Below are 22,284 nucleotides of genomic sequence, written 5' to 3' on the forward strand. Positions count from 1 at the left end.
CATTTTGGATGCATAAAGTGAGGACAAGGATTATATATAGAGCATAACATATAATCAAAATAGCCCGTCCTTTGATTTGGATAACTTATTTGTCAACATATACTTCTGTTTTGTTCTCTCGTACATATTTTTCTATTTAGCTTGTGTTTTAATTTTCCTCACACAAATTGGTGTATCTAATATAAGTTATATATGTTGGTTGTTGGTTGATAGCATGGGGGAATCTAATTGTGTCAAATAAAAACAAGGCAATGAAACATATAGGTCGTGAGCTCATTTGGATGTGCTTTTACAATGATTGAAAGGGCTTTTAGAGAAAATATTTTTGGATTTCAAAAGCACTTAAAGTGTTTTCTGCAAGAAACACAAGTTATGTGCTTCTTTCAGGAAGCACTTAATGTGTTTTTCCATGATTTGCTTGTTTCTTTACTAAAGATTGGTTCTAAAAATATTTTCACTAAAAACGATTTCAATCATTTTAAAAACACATCCAAACGAACTCTTCGTCTCCTACAATTTAACAGGCTTAATTTTGATCAAGTTGGTGATACAAAGCACATGTTGGCTAAGTACGGTTTTTATATAAATTAAGGCCAATTGGACAAGCAATCGACCAGCTAACATGAGCTTATCTAGCTAGGGAGGTGAACAACCCAAAGCTCCATATATTACACCGTCTTTATAGCTCGTTCAGAGAGAGAGAGAGAAAGAGAGAGTAAGCTCTAGCTCTTCAATGGTACAAAGGACTGTCCTCAAGGTTGATATAGATTGCCAAAAACGCCAGAGGAAGCTTCTCAAGGCAGTGTCTGTCCTCGAAGGTAACAGAATCATGCCCCCTCTTGAAACTTGTTTCCATAATTTCCCTTGGCATAGATTAGTTATTATTGCATCACTTGTTAGTCATTCAAAATAAGATTAATCAAGATTTATAGTATGAACGTACGTAAGTATACAATATGTGATATTGTCAACAATCCATAGATGCATAAGCAATTGCTAATCATTGATTGATAAAGGCCTCCTACAACTTATCCTCACATCAATCAATAATTAAAAATCTCTCATACACGTGTGGACAACTATACCGAACTAGAACTCTAGAGTTGATCATTAGGCATTTAAACTTCAAAACCAAAAATGTACAGTACTATTTGTCATATTAATCATCTCTGATCATTTCAGGCGTGGATAAACTTGAAGTTGATGCAGCCAAGGGAACTTTGACGGTTACAGGCGACTGTGATCCCTATGAAATAATTGTTCGGACAAGAAAAGCATGCAAATATGCCGAAGTAGTGAGTGTTGGGCCTCCTCCTAAACCTCCAGAAAATAAGCCCGAACCGAAGAAAACTGAAGAAAAAGACCAGAAGAAAACTGACGAAAAAGACCAGAAGGTCGAGCCCTGTCACATGCCCTGTTATTGCCCTGGGCCATGTCAAAGGTGGGGCATTGTGAGGGTGGATCCCTGTTATGACCACAACCCTTCCTGCTCTATCATGTGAAAAAGTCAAATAGTCAACCTATGGTCAATTTGTCAAGTTCAATAATTTTGTGCGGTGGTTGTATGATCAATTTGTTAGTTTGGATTAGGGTTTGTTAAGCTCTCATTCGAGTGCTGATTGGCTATAGATTTTTAATTGTTGATGCATGTGGTTTTTTAATATGATTTACATGCATCTATGTTAAACATCGTCATTTTTCATGATGATTAACCTAATTATACTCTAAAAATCATGTGATTTCGATTCGTAGACAAGAATAAAATTGAAGGTTGTAAAAATTAAAGTGATTATGTTGATGCCATTCAACTTCTTCACACGCACACCTTATCATTTATCTCTCGTTGATTCTATTTTGTTGGAATGCTTGGATGGACTTGTTGATTGTTGCATAATGCCTTCACATTGATGTTTGTAAATAAGCAAGAACTAGACCTCAAACATCTAAAAGAAAATGCGGGTCCTAGGTTAAAATTTCGTTGTTCTTTCAACTGCTCGTATTGCTTTGATTTTCTCTTGGGAGTGCTGCCAATAGCCATGGAAATGATTAAAGATGTTGTTGGAATGAAAGAATCGACACTGAGGGCTTGAGGTGCATGTTTAGCAAATAAGAGTGCATGTACTTTCGTTGGTGTTGGTTAGGCTTGAGTTTTAGAAGATGGTTTGCAAGAAATTTTGGTGGCGGATGAGGTTTTTGCTGTGGTGTGATTGGAATTTCTAAGCGTAAGAGTGGAAATTAAGCATGATGCTGGCTTTGTGTCCGATCTAACGAATCTCGTAACGATTAAATTTTACATAAAATTTAATTACTTCTAGCCTTTTCTTTTTTTTGATGATTCCTTTAAATAAATATGTTCTATGTCTTCTGTTAGTGTTGTCGAAAGCAGAACTAGTAATTAGAATATGAAGCTGTAACAAGGTAGTCATACTATACAATCTTGACAGGAACTTCAAATTTTTTTTTACAAATTTAGTCACATTAACATTACCTAATTCATAACAACATAATAACAAATTTAATCTCTGTGTGGTGGTACCCGATTTGTAAAAAACATAATAATTTCAGGTTGGTGACGTGGCTCCTAAATCCAAACTTCATCTGAAATTGCAGATGTACCAACCACCGCGGAACGCGGGACATTTTGGCTCAGTCGTTTCTTCCAGAAGCCGTGTCTGTGAGCTCCGATCAAGTCAGACTGAGTTCTCACTCGGTCATCCTCAACCAGGTCCATAACTCGGACACTTCGAAATGCCGGCCAATAAAATCCCCCGGGTTTTCTGTTTCGGAACCGCCGATACGAAGCTCGACGAGCTCCGATTCCTCGCCGAGTCGGTCGGATCCCATCTCGATTCTTTCTCCGCAGCTTCCTCGCTCAAGGTATATCCTTCTCTTTCTTTCTAGTTTTTGATAATCCGATTCGGATTCGCAATGTCGATACCGAAACTACAGGTCAAAGTCACGGTGGTGGACGTATCGGCGAGTCGGACCGAGACCGATACAAATCCAACCGATTTCGAATTCGTTTCGATAAAGGAGATTCTCTGTCACTATTCTGAAGCAGCAGCCGATCAGCTTCCGGTGGACAGAGGCGAAGCCGTAGCTGTAATGAGCAAAGCGCTCGAGAACTTCCTTACCAAAGACCAAAAGGACGGCGTTTTAGGCGGAGCCGTTGGTCTCGGAGGCAGCGAAGGCACGGCACTGATATCCTCCGCCCTAAGATCTCTCCAATCGGAGTGCCGAAGCTGATCGTATTGACCGTCGCAAGCGGGCGGACGGATCACTATGTAGGGACTTCGGACCTGGTGTTGTACCCATCGATAGTTGATGTGTGCGGCATTAATAGCTGAGCAGGGCCGTATTGAGCAATGCTGCTGCTGCGTTTTGTGGGATGGTGGTTGGGAGAGTTGGGAGGGGCGGAGGTTCGGATGGTGGCTGTGGCGGGGTGGAGAAATCAACGGTGGGGCTGACCATGTTCGGGGTGACGACTCGGTGTGTGAATGGGGTGAAAGAGAGATTGGAGAAAGAAGGGTATGGAACATTGGTTTTTCATGCCACTGGGGTTGGAGGGAGAGACATGGAGTCTCTGGTTAGAGATGGGTTCATAAAGGTAAGGTCTTTTTGTTGGAAATATATTCATTTGTATGTTTTGGTATGTTAAATTTGAAAATTTGAAAATTTGTTTGAGTAGAATTACTGGAATGGACATATAAAAATGTGAACTTAGTAAAGCTTTTGTTAAAGAGAACAGTTTACAGAACGAGGGAAGTTTTGATTGTTTGATTGTTGAAGCTCGAGATATGCCTTGTTTAGCTTAGTTTTAATGTAAATTCTTGAAAAGATGTAGGTATTTTAGAACTCATTGCGAAGCCTAGCCTACTCTTACTTATTAGTATATATAATTTCATTTCATTTAACTGTCGACAGGTACATGCATTGTTTGGTTCCCGTCTCAGTTTGCTATGTGCCAAATTCAAACCCATATGTAATTTCATTTCATTTAACTTTTAGTATTGAGTTGGTCTTTTTGCTTAATTTTTGTTTATTGGGAAGGTTTCCTTGTTGTTTTACTTAGGGTGTTTTGGATATCACAACAACAGAGGTTGGAGACAATGTGGTTTGGGGTGTCATGGCTTGCGATGCTTCCCACTTTGATGCCATCATAGAGAAAAGGATTCCTTTAGTACTAAGTGTTGGAGCTTTGGATATGGTAAACTTTGGAGCTAAGGATACCATACCATCCAATTTCAACACAGAAAGATTCATGAACATAATAAGCAGGTAATAACTGATAAGTCTCTAAACATAATATAACTCTAAAAGGATTGTCTGTGTGTGGATAACTCGGAAAAATACTCATCATTTTTCAGGTTTCACTCATGAGAACCACTGTGGTCGAGAACAAGAAATTTGCTGGCTTTATAGCAGATAAGTTGAACAAATCATCATCAAAGGTTGTTGTTTGCCTACCACAAAAGGGTATCTCTGCTTTGGATGTACCAGGGCAGCCTTTTGATGATCCAGAGGCCACTGCTTCTCTAACTACGAACTACAGAGGCTGATCCAAACAAATGAAGATCGGAAGGTACAATTATTTCCCATTGAATGGTGCCTTTTTTAGTTTCTTTGGTTTCATGTGCGGACCAACATTACTATTGAAAATAGTGCATTGTTAATAGGTAATGGTGTTCCCTCGTCATAAAAATGACCCTGAGTTTGTAAATGCATTGGTGGACTCGTTTTTAGAGATTAGTACAAAGAGTTATATTATATTCAGTGTACTCCGAAAGTTTCTACTCCTGAATCGAATCAACAAGTTCATGAAAGTTCTGTTTCCAAGATATACTTGTCAAGCTCTGAGACTGTTCCACGTAACCTGAGTGACTTCCCAGATGCATGACCAGGTTATAGTTTGAACTGTATTCATTTTCTTTGTGACATTACATATCATTGGGATGTTTAAGTAAATTCAGAAACGTATTGATATCCCCCAGAGTGCATGTGTTGTATTATATTGTGTCAGGTACATAGACATACTAAATCCCTATTATGTTGATTCCACAACAGAAATGCAATTACGTTGGATGGTTTAGGAAAGGGATGATAGTATGTAATGATTGAAAATTACAGCAACTTTGCTCAATGAATAGATTAGAGCTGCAGATTTTGTTTTATGTCATCATTGGAGTCGGATCTAACCAGTAACCTGTTACTTTTGTGACAGAAACTTGGCAAGGAACTAGAGTGGTATTGCAGCAACTCAAAGATCAAGTAAACAGAGGAATTCCAATTATAGGGGCAGGTGCAGGGACAGTAGGCCTGGCAATTTCTGACACGACCCGATAACCCGACACGACACGACACGACACGAAATTAACAGGTGTTTGGGTCGACACGATAACGAATCGGGTCGTTATCGGGTAACCCGATAAGCACCTGTTAAGATAACGGGTTAGTTCGGGTATACACGTGGGTAACACGATACACGATAAGCAGAATATTATTTTTATAATTTTATAACCCTAAAAAAATACTATAATAATTATATACATTAATTTTACAATTTTATACCCCTAAAAATTATAATAAATATATATATATATATATTAAATTAACTATAAAATTTATAATAATTATAATAATTATATATACTATAATAATTATACCCCCAAAATATTAAGTCTATCTATAATAATTATATATATATATTAAATTTTATAAAAACTATAATAATTATTAATTAATAATTTAATATGCATGATGCATTGCATGATTTTGCATCCATTGAAATTTGATATGATTTCTTTCCATTCAAATTTCAATAATCAATTTCTTGCCGTTGCCAACTTGCCGCCCTTTTTGAAAAAAAAAATGGAGGGAAAATGAAAATGTTAAGAAAAGTTGAAAATGAAACAAAAAAGTGGGGGAATTAGGGAAAGATGTTGGAGGGAAAAGTGAAAATGATAAGAAAAAGTTGAAAAGGAAACAAAAAAGAGATGGAAAAATGAAAATTAATAGAAGTGGTGAGAATTTTTTTTTTTTTTTTTTTTTTTTTAAGTTATTAACTTTTTATCACACACATGACTGTCATGACATATCTCACTATTTTTATAATGACACACGTGACACATGATGTATGTACTATTCCGTGTACCAGTCAATTATAATTTATACGTACAAAATAAATAGATTTAAATCTACTTAATAAATATACACACACACACACACACACACGGAACTTGATTGATGGCATACGAATTCTCCAAAACTAATTTCAACGATCCAAACCGTCAAAATTGTTTGTATATGCTTGGAGATCACATTAGCAAAAAATCACAAAAAAAAACATTCAGAGATCAAGTAACGGGACAAAACTTTTCAACGGTTATAAACGAAAAATCACGATTTAACGGTTATTTTAACTCCGATTTTGATGATTTTTTATAACTACACTCCTTGACCCTATATGAATACAATGAATGAATTCGATCTTCAATTTAAAATATTTACACAAGTGGATACCACAAAATCTTATGTTATACTTAATAAAAGTATAAATAAACTCTAAGTGTTAGTCAATCTATCGTTTTACGAATTCTCCAAAACTAATTTCAACGATCCAAACCGTCAAAATTGTTTGTATATGCTTGGAGATCACATCAGCAAAAAATCACAAAAAAAAACATTCAGAGATCAAGTAACGGGACAAAGCTTTTCAACGGTTATAAACGAAAAATCACGATTTAACGGTTATTTTAACTCCGATTTTGATGATTTTTTATAACTACACTCCTTGACCCTATATGAATACAATGAATGAATTCGATTTTCAATTTAAAATATTTACACAAGTGGATACCACAAAATCTTATGTTATACTTAATAAAAGAATAAATAAACTCTAAGTATTAGTCAATCTATCGTTTTACGAATTCTCGAAAACTAATTTCAACGATTCAAACCGTCAAAATTGTTTGTATATGCTTGGAGATCACATCAGCAAAAAATCACAAAAAAAAAAACATTCAGAGATCAAGTAACGGGACAAAGCTTTTCAACGGTTATAAACGAAAAATCACGATTTAACGGTTATTTTAACTCCGATTTTGATGATTTTTTATAATTACACTCCTTGACCCTATATGAATACAATGAATGAATTCGATCTTCAATTTAAAATATTTACACAAGTGGATACCACAAAATCTTATGTTATACTTAATGAAAGTATAAATAAACTCTAAGTGTTAGTCAATCTATCGTTTTACGAATTCTCCAAAACTAATTTCAACGATCCAAACCGTCAAAATTGTTTGTATATGCTTGGAGATCACATCAGCAAAAAATCACAAAAAAAAACATTCAGAGATCAAGTAACGGGACAAAGCTTTTCAACGGTTATAAACGATAAATCACGATTTAACGGTTATTTTAACTCCGATTTTGATGATTTTTTATAACTACACTCCTTGACCCTATATGAATACAATGAATGAATTCGATCTTCAATTTAAAATATTTACACAAGTGGATACCACAAAATCTTATGTTATACTTAATAAAAGAATAAATAAACTCTAAGTATTAGTCAATCTATCGTTTTACGAATTCTTGAAAACTAATTTCAACGATCCAAACCGTCAAAATTGTTTGTATATGCTTGGAGATCACATCAGCAAAAAATCACAAAAAAAAAACATTCAGAGATCAAGTAACGGGACAAAGCTTTTCAACGGTTATAAACGAAAAATCACGATTTAACGGTTATTTTAACTCCGATTTTGATGATTTTTTATAATTACACTCCTTGACCCTATATGAATACAATGAATGAATTCGATCTTCAATTTAAAATATTTACACAAGTGGATACCACAAAATCTTATGTTATACTTAATGAAAGTATAAATAAACTCTAAGTGTTAGTCAATCTATCGTTTTACGAATTCTCGAAAACTAATTTCAACGATCCAAACCGTCAAAATTGTTTGTATATGCTTGGAGATCACATCAGCAAAAAATCACAAAAAAAAAAACATTCAGAGATCAAGTAACGGGACAAAGCTTTTCAACGGTTATAAACGAAAAATCACGATTTAACGGTTATTTTAACTCCGATTTTGATGATTTTTTATAACTACACTCCTTGACCCTATATGAATACAATGAATGAATTCGATCTTCAATTTAAAATATTTACACAAGTGGATACCACAAATCTTATGTTATACTTAATGAAAGTATAAATAAACTCTAAGTGTTAGTCAATCTATCGTTTTACGAATTCTCCAACACTAATTTCAACGATCCAAACCGTCAAAATTGTTTGTATATGCTTGGAGATCACATCAGCAAAAAATCACAAAAAAAAAACATTCAGAGATCAAGTAACGGGACAAAGCTTTTCAACGGTTATAAACGAAAAATCACGATTTAACGGTTATTTTAACTCCGATTTTGATGATTTTTTATAACTACACTCCTTGACCCTATATGAATACAATGAATGAATTCGATCTTCAATTTAAAATATTTACACAAGTGGATATCACAAAATCTTATGTTATACTTAATAAAAGTATAAATAAACTCTAAGTGTTAGTCAATCTATCGTTTTACGAATTCTCCAAAACTAATTTCAACGATCCAAACCGTCAAAATTGTTTGTATATGCTTGGAGATCACATCAGCAAAAAATCACAAAAAAAAAAAAAACATTCAGAGATCAAGTAACGGGACAAAGCTTTTCAACGGTTATAAACGAAAAATCACGATTTAACGGTTATTTTAACTCCGATTTTGATGATTTTTTATAACTACACTCCTTGACCCTATATGAATACAATGAATGAATTCGATCTTCAATTTAAAATATTTACACAAGTGGATACCACAAATCTTATGTTATACTTAATGAAAGTATAAATAAACTCTAAGTGTTAGTCAATCTATCGTTTTACGAATTCTCGAAAACTAATTTCAACGATTCAAACCGTCAAAATTGTTTGTATATGCTTGGAGATCACATCAGCAAAAAATCACAAAAAAAAAAACATTCAGAGATCAAGTAACGGGACAAAGCTTTTCGACGGTTATAAACGAAAAATCAAGATTTAACGGTTATTTTAACTCTGATTTTGATGAATTTTTACAGCTACACTCCTTGACCCTATATGAATACAAAGAATGAATTTGATCTTCAATTTAAAATATTTACACTAGTGGATGTCGATATCACAAAATCTTATGTTATAATTTATATACTTAATAAAAGTATGAATCAACTATAATATTAATAATTATATACATTAATTTAATAATTTTATATCCCTACAAAGTAAAAACTATAATAATTATATAGATGTAGGTGTAAATTGAATACAATTTCATGATGATCGATGTAAATTGAAGATTTTGTAAATGGAGGTGTAAACTTTTGAGAAAGACTTACAATCTTAAAAACAAAAACTCTTTGCACATTGAATATTTGTAATATATTAGTAGTGTATGTATTTTTTTTTTTATTAGGCTTTTATTTTCGAGTGTAGATATAGTACTTGAACGAGAAATGTTTTAATGTTTTGAAGTAATATTTATGTGGCAATGTGTGGTATGTGCAAATTTAAAAAAAATATATTTTGTTCTTAACGGGTCATAATGGGTCATAACGGATCGGGTCACTTTACCCGTTGGGTAAAGTGACACGACCTGTTAAGGACCCGTTAAGATAACGGGTGTGACACGACACGACCCGTTAAGATAACAGGTGTTACACGAAAACGACACGAACACGATAGACACGACCCGTTTGCCAGGCCTAAAGGACAGGCATATCTGCAAAGTTTGAAGAAGCTGGTGGTGTTGATCTGATGGTGGTTTACAATTCAGGGCGCTTTTGCATGGCAGGAAGAGTTTAAAACAAAGATATAGAATTCCGTGTAAAACAAGAGTTTAAAACGAATGGTTTGATCGGTCAAAGGATGATTTTACTTTGAGGTCCAAGTTAGTTTGGCTAGGAAACTTTTATTTATTAATTAGTTTTCTAGATTTGTTCGGACACCTAAATTAGTTAAAGAATTTAATTTCTGCACTATTTATATTTTAGCAGACTCTTTTCTAGGTTCTCACGTGATATATTGGAGAACGCCCTTAGAAACCGTACATGCATCTTTTGATGCATACGGTTCAACAAAAATAACGAAAAAAAAAAAAAAGAATCAATGTGTAGATGTAGATTAACTTTTGGCTGGGGAGCTCGGTTTTGGATAGGAGTGACAATTCTAACCGTTAAATCCGATAACTGTAGATAATTATCTGAATGGATTGAATTTGAGTATGAAAATTTGGGTATATTTGGGGAAAAAATGTGAATATTATTCGGTTATAGTTTTGATTATGGTTATAGGGATTTCTAATCTATATTTGTACCTGAATCCAAACCGAATAATATATAATATAATTATATGTATATATGTATCTTCATTATTTATCGAATCCATTACCTTGAATAAAAATTGCATTGTGTGAGTTGCATTTTGTGGCAAAGTTCAAAAGTTTTGATATGAATCAAAATCTGCGAGAATTTAATAGTATTTATGTGAGATATCAAAGATCAACCAATGTTATCAATGTTTAGCTTTAATTTTTATGTTTCACAAGATCCATTAATTAAATCATTTTATACATCAAATATTTAATGACGAAATTAATATTACTAAATTATCATGCGTCAATTGGGCGAATATATTTTTTCTATTAATGAAGATGGATATAATCATTAACCGATGAGAAATCTATTATCCGGTGGGTATGGTTATGGATAATACCCGATGGTTAATTTTCGGTTATGGATATGGTTAATTTTTGTGATTATGAGGATGAATATAACATTTCCGTCCCTAAACCGATTCGTTTGTTTGACTGAGATCACAAACCTTAGCGTGAATATGTAGTTTCTATTCAATTGCTTATGATGTTATGCATGCTTTCTTTGAATTGTTAATAACTATTTAAACTATCTATATGTCTTGATAATTGGCCACCATTAGGATATATAGACATGTAATTTAATGCAATTTATGTTAGAATATCACATTGAAATTGAGTAGGGCTTCTTGTGATTGATAATTATAATTTCACTTAAGACGAATATCATGCTTTTAAAGGTTACATGGTTTTTAAAAAAGTTTTCACAAAACTTAATGAGTTTTGCACGTTCATATTTTTTTATTTGAATATCATGGACAAGTTCCATGTTAGATATATATTATAGCTTGAATATCATAAGTAGAATATGCATTAGAAAAACTTAACTTCAAAGCATGTATGTGTATTAACTCATAAGTAATTGATATAACTATTTAGGATTGTTTATGGTGATGCTAAACCCTAGTGCCTTTTTACAATTGAATTTCCAAAACTATTTGCTTTTCTTGCTGCCAATTTCAATCATTGTCAATTACTCTTATTTTCTGTTTTATTACTCAACTTCACAATTTCAAATCTTTTCTAAATTTTGTGTTAAATAGTTAAATAAGAATAGATAAAGCTATTCATATCAATTCTAGTGGAGAGCGAACTTACTTGAAATATATCTACTACAATTACTTTGTTTTTATAAAAATGTTTTATAAATGTTTTTAATCCTATTTTCGTATGCGGTAGAAATCTATCACAAAGAAAAATAACGTGTTCCGATAGAGAGATGGGTACGTACATCAAATCTACATGGGTTGAACTTCGTCGGGTGTGCAAACAGATCTGGATTCATGTGTATGCGAGTCACGTCAGCATTCACCCCCCACCCTTTCTTTATTTCAAAGCCTGCAATTGCATTGTGATAAATTAAGATCAAACAAGCTTTTATTAAGAGAAATATTGAAAGAAAAATCTATCTATCCTCTCCGAGCTTCTCTATGAGACGGGAAACACTTCCGCTGCAGTGCTAGCTGTGGTAATTCATGGCTTCGGACATCTATAAATAGATAAAATATTTGTATGCGCCGGTTATATGTAACTTTTTTTTAAGTTATGTTCATTATAAATTGCCTTCTGTAGAGCAGTCACTGGTTGCGACCCGAGGAACCCACAAAATAACATTTGCCAACCTCAATGTCTCTTTCATAACCTGGAGAAAAAAACAAATGGAGCAGTAAAAATGTCAACGCGTTTGTACGCAAGAAAGCGCCACTATCAGTTTAATATTGGTGGAAGGTTGCATTATCAGAGATCTCTTTTCTATGTCGAATATAACAATCGAAATTAGCTAGGATGCATGTGATGCTAACCTTCGCGCAGTAGGGCATGTTTTTAATATCTTCATGTGTAGCTCGCTAATTACCAATTAGAATTAAACCTTGGGCATCTCCTAACCTCCACTTATGCTAGGTAGAATATATATTTTTTTAATGTTATAGCATCTCCAATCTATGGCGAGAAGGACCATATACTTATGTAAGAGTTCATCGAAGATACTTTTGAAGAGCAGCAAATATTAAGCAAGCACAGCTCTTTGAGTAATCACCATCGACTCTTTTCATGGTGTTGGTCATGCGTATGGTCATTATTAAGTTACCGATTCTACGCATCTTGGCAGGATGGGTAGACAGCCACTAATGATTGTAGGCTTTTATATATTATTTGTTTAGAATCACATTGGTAGTAAAAAGACAGTATTAAGTTAATGTATACATGGTTAGGTTCAACACTCATAGTAAAAATGAATGAATGGATAAGTATTAAGTTGAGACATATTTAATTAGGTTGAAAATGGTGTAACCTTTCAATTTTTTTATGTATATTTTATTAAAGAAAGTTCTAGTACATAAATCTATCATCAGTGGTGGGTATAGAATTTGAATCTTGAGGGTTTTAGTGTGAAAGTACAAGTTTTTTTTAGACAGAAACATAATGCGAAGTGCGCAAAATAATTTCAATTTATTTACTGAGGCATTTTGTCAAACACTTAATGAGTTTGTTTTCATCAGCCAAACCTTGTTGCGTGCATGCAACAAATATCGACATATGTCAAGCAATTTGATGTGTGATATTGAGATAATTTGTCGAATATTGTAGACGCAACTTGTTGAGATATGCCTAGCAGACATTACATTAAACATTTGGTGGGCACAAAGACCTTCGTACCAAACATTCGGAAGGTCCTTAGAAGACCTTCACATGTATATTTTCGGATTCCAAATGATCCTGGGGCCACCTTAATCTCTATGTACATACGCCCATGTTTATCATGCACATATATCATATACGAATGATTGGAAATTTTCACTTGATTTGTGAAGACAAATTTAGATAGAATTCCAACATTTATTGTGGCATCCTAAAATAAGAGATTCACATCCACAAAAAGACAAATGAATTAAAATACAAAACGAGGAAGGAAACATTAACCACAAAAGACCAAATGTTTGTGCAATAAATTAAACATTGGGGTTATGCGGAATAAGTCCAAACTTGTACTTATGCCAAGTAGAATATTTTCTTAAATGTTATAGCATCTTCAATCTGTAGCGACAAGGACCATATACTTCTATAAGAGTTCATCAAAGAATCTTTTGAAGAGTAGCAAATACTAAGCAACCATAGCGCTTTGAGTAATCAGGATTTAGAAACTGATAGGCAGCAACAAGCATGGAACTGCAGTTATTGTTCACCAATGGTTTTCTGGTATCAACATCGACCCTTTTCACGGCGTTGGCAATGTTTGCAGGAGTTTTGAGTTACTTGTATGGGCCGTACTGGAGGGTGAGAAGGGTACCTGGCCCTCCAGTTATCCCCTTGCTAGGACACCTTCCCTTGCTGGCAAAGTATGGTCCTGATGTATTCTCAGTTCTTGCCAAACAATATGGCCCTATTTTCAGGTTAGTATGTATACATGTGTATGTAAATTTCATATATATGTAGCAGATTTGCATTTGTAATCTCCTTTGCGACAAAAAATTACGTATTCTGTTCTACAATTTTTTCCCAAAGAAATTTCATAAAATCTTATACGTTATATGATTGAAATGTATGGGGCGACTGGATAATGGTTGGTAAACATATGACCTCGTAATGAATGGTATATTTTAGTCATGTCACTTTAGTTCTGAATTTGTTAAAATTGGTCGCGCATGCGTATGGCCATAGCATAGCTATTAAGTTTTTGATTCTACACATCTTGGCAGGTTTCATATGGGTAGACAGCCACTAATAATTGTAGCAGATGCAGAGCTTTGTAGAGAAGTAGGAGTAAAAAAATTCAAAGATATCAACAACAGAAGCATTCCGTCTCCCATCGCAGCTTCCCCACTCCATCAGAAGGGTCTCTTCTTCACCAGGTATTTGTTGTACGGGCTATATACGACAGTGGTTATGAAACTTATACTCCTATTTAACTTTGATCCTTCCATTCAGTTCATAGATTCTATGGTCAATTAAATTGCGTTATATGGTCCCAAAACATACGACAAAAACTGGCAGGTGGGCTAAAGTGCGATACATGATGCAATTAGATATGACCATAGAATTTAAAAATTGTATTGAAAGGAGCAAAGTGAAATATAGTGTAGAATATTTATCAGTTACAGTAGTCATCAAATTTATTGAATGATCTGATGGAATTCAAGCGTATATCCTGCAGGGATGCAAGATGGTCAATGATGCGAAACACTATATTATCGTTGTATCAGCCATCACACCTGGCCAGCCTTGTGCCCACAATGCAGTCATTCATCGAGTCTGCAACTCAAAAGCTCGACTCCTCCAAAAAAGCAGAAGATATTACCTTTTCCAACCTCTCCCTCAGGTTGGCCACTGATGTAATAGGACAAGCTGCATTTGGAGTCAACTTTGGCCTCTCTAAACCGGAATCCATCAACGAATCAATTGACAAGATTGACAGCAAAGACAACAACGATGATGACCAAGTCTCAGATTTTATTAACCAACACATCTATTCCACTACTCAGCTTAAGATGGACTTATCCGGTTCCTTCTCAATCATACTGGGATTACTTGCCCCTATTCTCCAGGAGCCATTTAGGCAGGTCTTGAAAAGAATTCCTGGGACAATGGACTGGAAAGTTGAGCGTACAAACCGGAAGTTGAGTGGCCGGCTTGATGAGATTGTGGTGAAAAGAATGAAAGACAGTGGACGCGGTTCAAGGGACTTCTTGTCACTCATAATGAATGCAAGGGAATCGGAAACTGTTGCAAAGAATGTCTTCACTCAAGACTACATTAGTGCGGTTACTTATGAGCATCTCCTAGCTGGATCAGCTACTACATCATTCACATTGTCTTCAATTGTCTACTTGGTAGCCGGACACCCAGAAGTCGAAAGGAAGTTGCTGGCGGAAATTGATGGATTTGGACCTCCTGATCAGATGCCAACTGCTCATGATCTTCAACACAAATTTCCTTACATTGAACAGGCATGTCTTCCGAATTTCATATAAATTTAGACTTTCGTAAAATCTTTGAAATTCCAAGGGCTTTATTTACTTGATAATCATGACTTCCTAGTGATTTTTCGAATGCAGGTTATTAAAGAGGCAATGAGGTTTTACCTGGTTTCACCATTGGTTGCAAGAGAAACATCTAGAGAAGTCGAAATAGGAGGCTATCTTCTACCAAAGGTATTGTTCTACTTTTCCCATGTGAAGTGGATATGAGCGCAAACTTTATGGGACTAATTTTTTTCGAGGAGCAGGGGACTTGGGTGTGGCTAGCACTCGGAGTTTTAGCGAAAGATCCAAACAACTTTCCGGAACCAGACACGTTCAGGCCAGAGAGATTTGATCCAGATTGCAACGAAGAGAAACAAAGGCATCCTTATGCTTTTATACCGTTCGGAATCGGGCCTCGAGCATGCATTGGCCAGAATTTTTCACTACAAGAATTAAAACTCTCGCTGATTCATTTATACCGGAAGTATGTATTCCGACACTCTCCCAACATGGAAAAGCCTCTGGCGCTTGAGTACGGCATTGTTCTTAATTTCAAGAATGGTGTCAAGGTTAGAGTCGTAAAGCGATGAACATGCACTGATTAGTAATCAACATGCCTCATCAATCTTTTATCCTTTGTTTTACTTAGCCCTGGCTGGCTGCCGAACGGGTTCAGTTGTGTACGGTTGAGAGTCGAGACCATGCCAAACGTTTGTGCTGGGAATCGGTTCTGGTTTGCCGAACATTTCGCGAAACCAAAATTTCTCAAAACGTAGTCACTAGCAAATCTTGGAAGAAATGCCATTACTCTATTTAGATGTCCCAAGACGACGTTTTCGTCTTTCATTCTTCAAAATTTGTATCAATGTGTCAATGAACGTGGAAGAGGATGGAGTATGGTTGAACATCAACTTCATCCTTCTATCAACTTCCATTAAATTTTAGGGAGTTTTAATAAAAAGGACATCTTCAAACTTTTTAGTACAAAAAATTATCTAATAATTTTATTTAATGAAAATAGCTTAAATTTTGAGGAGTACTCAGAGATCATCAGGGCTCTTGGATTGGGGGCTCTTGGATTGTGAGTTTTTCAGCTAATATGGAGTAGGAGAAGTCCTTGAAGCTGAACTGTGGGGTCTCTTTTTAGGTTTGAAAATGGCTTTGGACAAGGGTACTAGGAGAATACTTGTGGAAATTGACTCTGCTGTTTTAGTGTAACCAGGCATGAGTTGCATCCCTTGGCTTCTTTGTTATATGGCTATAATCACTTAATTACTCAATTTGATTAATGTGATTTAATGAAAAACTAATGAAAAGGGCTTGAAAACTTTGAGTTTTAACGATAAGGACAAAATAAAGGATAAAGTGAATAGTACTAAGATTGACTTTTTAGTGTAAAAATGTGGTTTTGCGTTAAAGTGTACAGTATTGGAAGCTTTTCGTTAAAGTTCTCGTGATTTAAGTCATATTTATGGGGAAAGGGATATGGTGGTTGATAGTTGGCAAAGTTGAGTTTTTCTTTGGACTTGGGCTATGTTATGTTGGATGACCCTCCTCCTTCAATCATTAGCTTACTTCTAGATAATATTTCTAGGGTTGCTAGGACTTGGGTTATTTGTGTAAGCCTTTTGGGCTGATGTTCTTCCTTCTTTAGCGTTTTTGCTTGGGCTTTGGGCCCCTTCGTAACATAAAAAAAAACTTTAATTTTAATAAAAAAGAAAAAAATTTAATATAATAAAAAATTAATTAAAAAAAATGACTTGCACACTGTCTCTCCCTCCCTTACTATTTCTTAAAATGAACATCGACTAATTTTTAAATTGGCTATTTTTGAAACTGAACACGGGTACTACCACTATTCCTTAAACTGAACACTGGTGCTATCACTATTTCTTAAAATGAATACTGACTACTTTTTCAATTAATTATTTATAGAACTGAATACGGATATGATATTATTTCTTAAACTAACTATTTCTGAAACTAAAGACAAATAGTCATGCACCTTGAACGTGCTTTGGTTGGTTTTTTTTTTTCCTTTTCTTTCTTTAGTCCTTATTATTAAATAAAGTTATTAAATGAAGTCATTTTTATTAGTTTTTTTTATTAATTTTATATTATAATGCTGGCGTGACATGCATGCATGTGGAGCCTACAAACAAATATTGTAGCACTACGTGGTTTATTACCCACATGTTCAGCCCTAGTCAATTGAACTTTTAATTTGAAGTTTAGTCTCCACTGAACGGCCGTCTGAGGACATTTTGTTGCATATGTCGACATATGTGTGGAAGAGACTTTAATGAAATTCTTTGGGATGATGAAAAATCTGGTGGAAGAAAAGTGAGATTTAATCGTCCCAGATACCTACAGAATTTTATGAACAAGACTGAATTGTTGGACCTGGGTTTCAACTGATCTAAATTTTCTTGGAGAGGAAATATTAGATAGAAGTCTAATTAATGGGAAGTGGCAGGAATGGTGGTTGAATACAACTGTTACACATGGTTTTGTGATGGGTCCGGATTACTGTCTGCTTATTGTTAATTGTGAACCAGAGATTGTTAAAGGTAAATGTCCTTGCAGGTTTGAAGCCTATTGGACTAAAGAAGAAGAATGCAGAGAGATTATTAAAAAAAGCTGGGATGAGGAGTTTGAAGGTGACTGGTTGGTGAAATGGCAAAAGAAACTCAATCTATGTCGAAGTAGGTTAAAGGAATGGAGCAAAAGAAGGTTTAGACAGAGAAACATACAAATTGAAGAATTAATACAGCATTTGGGTAATCTTCTATTCAATTGGAAGGAAAATGTTGATCAAATTCATTCCATTTCTATGCAGCTTGATAGTTTATGGGGGCAAGAAAAGAGTTATTGGCAGCAGCGCTCAAGAATTAAATGGTTGCAAGACGGAGATGCTAATACTTCTTTTTTCCATCCATTCACGGTGTAAAGGAGAAGGCAAAACAAGATTATGAAGCTCAAAGATGGTAACGGGCAATGGGTTGAAAATTTTAAACAGATAAGAAGAGTTGTAGAGGATCACTACAAGACTTTATTTGCTTCTGACGGGCCAAGAGATTGGGGCACAATTGTGGAATGTACTGAGCCGAAGGTAACCGCGGAGATGAACCTTACTCTCACTTGCTCGTTAAGAGGTGATGAGATTGAAGAAGTGGTGTTTCAAATGGGGGGCTTGAAGGCGCCAGGTCCTGATGGATTTAAAGGAATCTTCTATCAATGCTATTGGGATGTAATTTCCCAGGAGGTGAAAGGAATTGCCAACGATTTCATGAATGTGGAGGCTAGCCGTAAAAATTAAACTCCACGCAGATTGTTCTAATCCCCAAAGGCCCAAATCCGGAGACCGTAGCTCAATTCAGACGTATAAGCTTGTGCAATTTCTCTTCTAATGTATTTTCTAAAATTCTTGTTAATCGTCTTAAACACCTCTTACTGAAATTAATTTCTCCAATGCAGAATGCTTTTGTTTCTGGTCGGGAAATTCAGGATAATATCATGATAGCCCATGAGATATCCGAAAAAGAAGTTTGAGTTAGGAATAAAATTGGATATGAATAAGGCTTATGATTGAGTGGAATGGACCTTCCTGAAGGAGGTCATGATCAAAATGGGATTCGATATGAGGTGGATTGATTTAATCATGGAATGTGTGGTCTCGGTTGATTTTTCCATCATAATCAATGGCAAGCCAGGTCAGAAGTTTCTCCCTTCCCACGGGCTTCGACAAGGGGATCCTCTTTCACCCTATCTATTTATGTTTGTAAGTGATGTTCTCTCTTTGCTCATTCAAAAAGTTGTGGATTTGAATTATATTGAAGGAGTAAAAATGAGCTCAAATAGCCCAAACATTTCACATATGTTCTTTGCGGATGACACTTTAATTTTCATCCAGACCATAGAACAAAATTGCAAGAATATTGTTCAGATTTTAAACGCATATTGTGCAGAGTCCGGCTAGCAGGTTGGCCTCAATAAATCAAGTGTCTATTTCAACAATAATACCCCAAGAAATGTAAAGGAGGAATTGGGTGAAATTTTGGGAATGCCAGTAGTGGAGAATCCTGGAACTTACCTCGGTCTCCCAACAATCTGGGGTAAGTCAAAACGGCAAGCTTTGGGCTATGTTAAAGAATATTTGATGAGGAAAATTCAAGGTTGGAAACAAAAGCTACTATCACAGGCGGGGAAAGAAGTGCTTATCAAAGCTGTAGCTCAAGTTGTTCCAGTTTACCCAATGAATATCTTTAAATTTCCTGCAAGTATTTGTAAAGAATTTGATTCTCTTTTAGCAGGATTCTGGTAGGGTCAGAATAATGAAGGAAAAAAGATCCGTTGGGTCAGCTGGCAAGTGTTAGGCTTGCCGAAACAAGATGGAGGATTAGAGTTCAGAAATTTTCAAGAATTTAATGTTGCTTTTCTGGCTAAATAGTGCTGGAGAATGGTGAATGAACCGGATTCGTTATGGGTCAGATTTATGAAAGCAAGATATGAGCCCCTGTGATGATTTATTTTAGTTTAAGTCAGCCAAAAAGAACTTTCAGGCTTATAAATTGAGTTTTATATCGCCCTATAGGCTATGTTTGGATGTGAAATTTTCAAGTTCCAAGAAATTAAGTCAAGCTAGAAAGAAATAGACTACAAAATGTTAGATATCAAAGATTAAGAAATGTCTTTCACGATCATTTGCAAAGACATAAAAAGGATTTGTAAATTCAACCCCCTGAATTTTCGAAATTTCTCACCCCAAACATGACTGTAGGGTTTAAAGCTATAAACCAAAACAACAAAATCTTCGATCCATCAATAAAAATATCTCATTTGCAAACCCTTTTTCCCCCCTAGTGTGATTAACTCCATATTATTATACTTGAAAATGTGGCAGAAAAATGCCTGAAATTGAATCACTTTTTTTTTTCTTCCCACTTACAACACTCACACTATCAAGTTTACTAAAATCTTAGTATATATGGTACATAATTACCTGTGAAGTGGTGAAAGTGTGCTTATTGACGTTGCTTTTGTGTTTATATGTCCGTTTAAAAAAATAATTACTGGCATGTGAACCACTTAGTCACAGAGGAAAGAAAAGGCCAATGATTCTTCGTTTGTTTGGGGCCTCTTATTCTCCAATATAATGCGTGTTAGCAAACAGTGCTAGCTTTTCTTGCCTTCGTGGGTCTCAAGTACCTATACCTTCTGGAGAGTACATTTCTAATGCGCGGAATCATTCCCGATTTCCATATAAATAAAGTAACAATAAGCTGAGAATGCTACATGTGAGAAGTTTTAGTTAACTAGAGTATCCGTGTGACTTAACATTTAGGGTGGCAGGACACTTAATTTGTATTCACGACAAGAGTTTGACTCTCGTTTTCTTCTATCTTGACTTGAGTTAAACAAAACAAATCCACAACATGTCATTGTTTCATTTTTTTTCTGTCAGAAACTTTGCACCAGCGTGTGTCATGCTTCACTCGTATTGATCGGAAGTATTTTTATTCATATCTGACTTTTATTAATTTTGCATTATTTCATTAGAAACCCTTAAAGATGTATAGCATCATGAATTGTCTCTAAAGTATACCATTGTCTATATGAATTTCAATCCTACTTTGTCAAGAAGTTTCAGAAGTACACCAATTGTTGAGTGTTATAAATTATAATTGCATGGATTGAAAACTGAAAATGAAATTGTTATCAAATAATCCTTAGTTATCTATGAGAAAAAAAATGTCTACCTTATCTTTTAATACATATGATATTATTTAGGGGTGGGGGAGTGGGTTCAACAAGAGATTTTTCAATGTGTCTAGAATAAGGAATGATACCCCATATGTTATTTTACAAGTGGATGGAAGTTTTTCTTTTCAAGTGTTCCTCTATATAATGACATATGGCACATGTGCCCATGTTTCGGGCATAAGGAAAAATCTCTTTAAATCTTACAATGAGCTAACCATAATAATTTAGTTCGAATTAGCCTTTGATGAGAATCAAACCTTAAAACTATTACTTAAGTATAGAAGAATATAACTAAAAATATAGTACTAAGTGACAAAGTCATAGAACCCTTGAATAATTAATTACAGTTAAAACGACATATCTTTGTTTACAACGATAATTAGGTGGTCTATCTCCACCAGCTAATTAAATAGTTTGTTCTTGTTGGTTTGTGCATAGCTATCTATCTATATATATATATATATATTTATTTATTTATTAATCAAAGAATCATACAGCACCACTCGCAAACAATTTCTTTCGTTGGTGGCTGCTTGATACTTTGGAGACTTTTGTATCCATGATAATAGAAATGTTAAGGGAACTCTTAAAAGTGTGATTCTCTATGGAGATTCTATTATCTTATAATTTAACGTCAATTTTTGTGTTAATATTATAAAAAATTGTGCTAAAACATGAGGTTGCAGAGTGTCCAAATCCCACTTTTGAAATAATCCCCTTAACATTTCTCCCATGACAATATATGTCCAGACAAACACAGAGTTCATTTCTCTTCTTTGGTTACGTAAAAGAACACTTGATAAATACATAATTCTTTGGAATCATCTGAATCGTACATAATTGTTAATAAAAAATGACTTATAAGTAAAAGTTCACGTTAGCCTTCAAATTTAGTTAGTAATCGGGACAACAACTTCTCCCCAAACATAGGTAATTAATTTATTCGCCAACAGGCCCAACACTACAAAAATAAAAATTGTATGATAGGTACCGTTTGGTACGTGGGACGGGACGGAACAGAGTGGGACAAGGCGTTCCGTCCCACGTTTGGTGTTCTTAAAACAGGTGGAATGAGCTG

The 22,284-nt window shown here is 34.8% G+C and overlaps 2 protein-coding genes across 2 annotated transcripts; both read left to right on the top strand.

Annotated features, from left to right (window-relative positions):
• Positions 1-694: 694 nt before the first annotated feature.
• On the top strand, positions 695-10,094 carry LOC103932793 (toMV susceptible protein tm-1(GCR26)). Its single transcript, XM_048575437.1, is given in 14 exon segments — positions 695-818; positions 1,183-1,451; positions 2,701-2,877; positions 2,950-3,226; positions 3,229-3,342; positions 3,345-3,607; positions 4,073-4,244; positions 4,247-4,278; positions 4,368-4,539; positions 4,542-4,582; positions 4,677-4,775; positions 4,778-4,901; positions 5,222-5,306; positions 9,821-10,094. Coding segments are annotated over 14 exon segments (2,004 nt in total). The 5' UTR covers positions 695-733; the 3' UTR covers positions 9,915-10,094.
• A 3,550-nt stretch (positions 10,095-13,644) lies between these two features.
• LOC103932792 (cytochrome P450 711A1-like) lies at positions 13,645-16,033 on the top strand. Its single transcript, XM_009342434.3, has 5 exons — positions 13,645-13,874; positions 14,181-14,333; positions 14,636-15,428; positions 15,537-15,632; positions 15,707-16,033. Exons 1-5 carry the CDS (start codon positions 13,645-13,647, stop codon positions 16,031-16,033), a joined length of 1,599 nt encoding a protein of 532 aa, XP_009340709.2.
• Positions 16,034-22,284: the final 6,251 nt, after the last annotated feature.

Source organism: the organism of the source record quoted next, unplaced genomic scaffold (genome assembly GCF_019419815.1).
Source record: "Pyrus x bretschneideri cultivar Hongxiangsu unplaced genomic scaffold, Pyrus_bretschneideri_v1 Contig8, whole genome shotgun sequence".
In the NCBI taxonomy this organism is placed as follows: domain Eukaryota; kingdom Viridiplantae; phylum Streptophyta; class Magnoliopsida; order Rosales; family Rosaceae; genus Pyrus; species Pyrus x bretschneideri.

What these genes read in the sequence shown, in the direction of transcription:
- LOC103932792 (XM_009342434.3), top strand. Translation starts at nt 13,645, where the DNA reads ATGGAACTGCAGTTATTGTTCACCAATGGTTTTCTGGTATCAACATCG. An exon ending in CAATATGGCCCTATTTTCAG is followed by an intron (nt 13,875 to 14,180) that starts GTTAGTATGTAT and finishes ACATCTTGGCAG; the next exon opens with GTTTCATATGGGTAGACAGC. An exon ending in GAGGCTATCTTCTACCAAAG is followed by an intron (nt 15,633 to 15,706) that starts GTATTGTTCTAC and finishes TTCGAGGAGCAG; the next exon opens with GGGACTTGGGTGTGGCTAGC.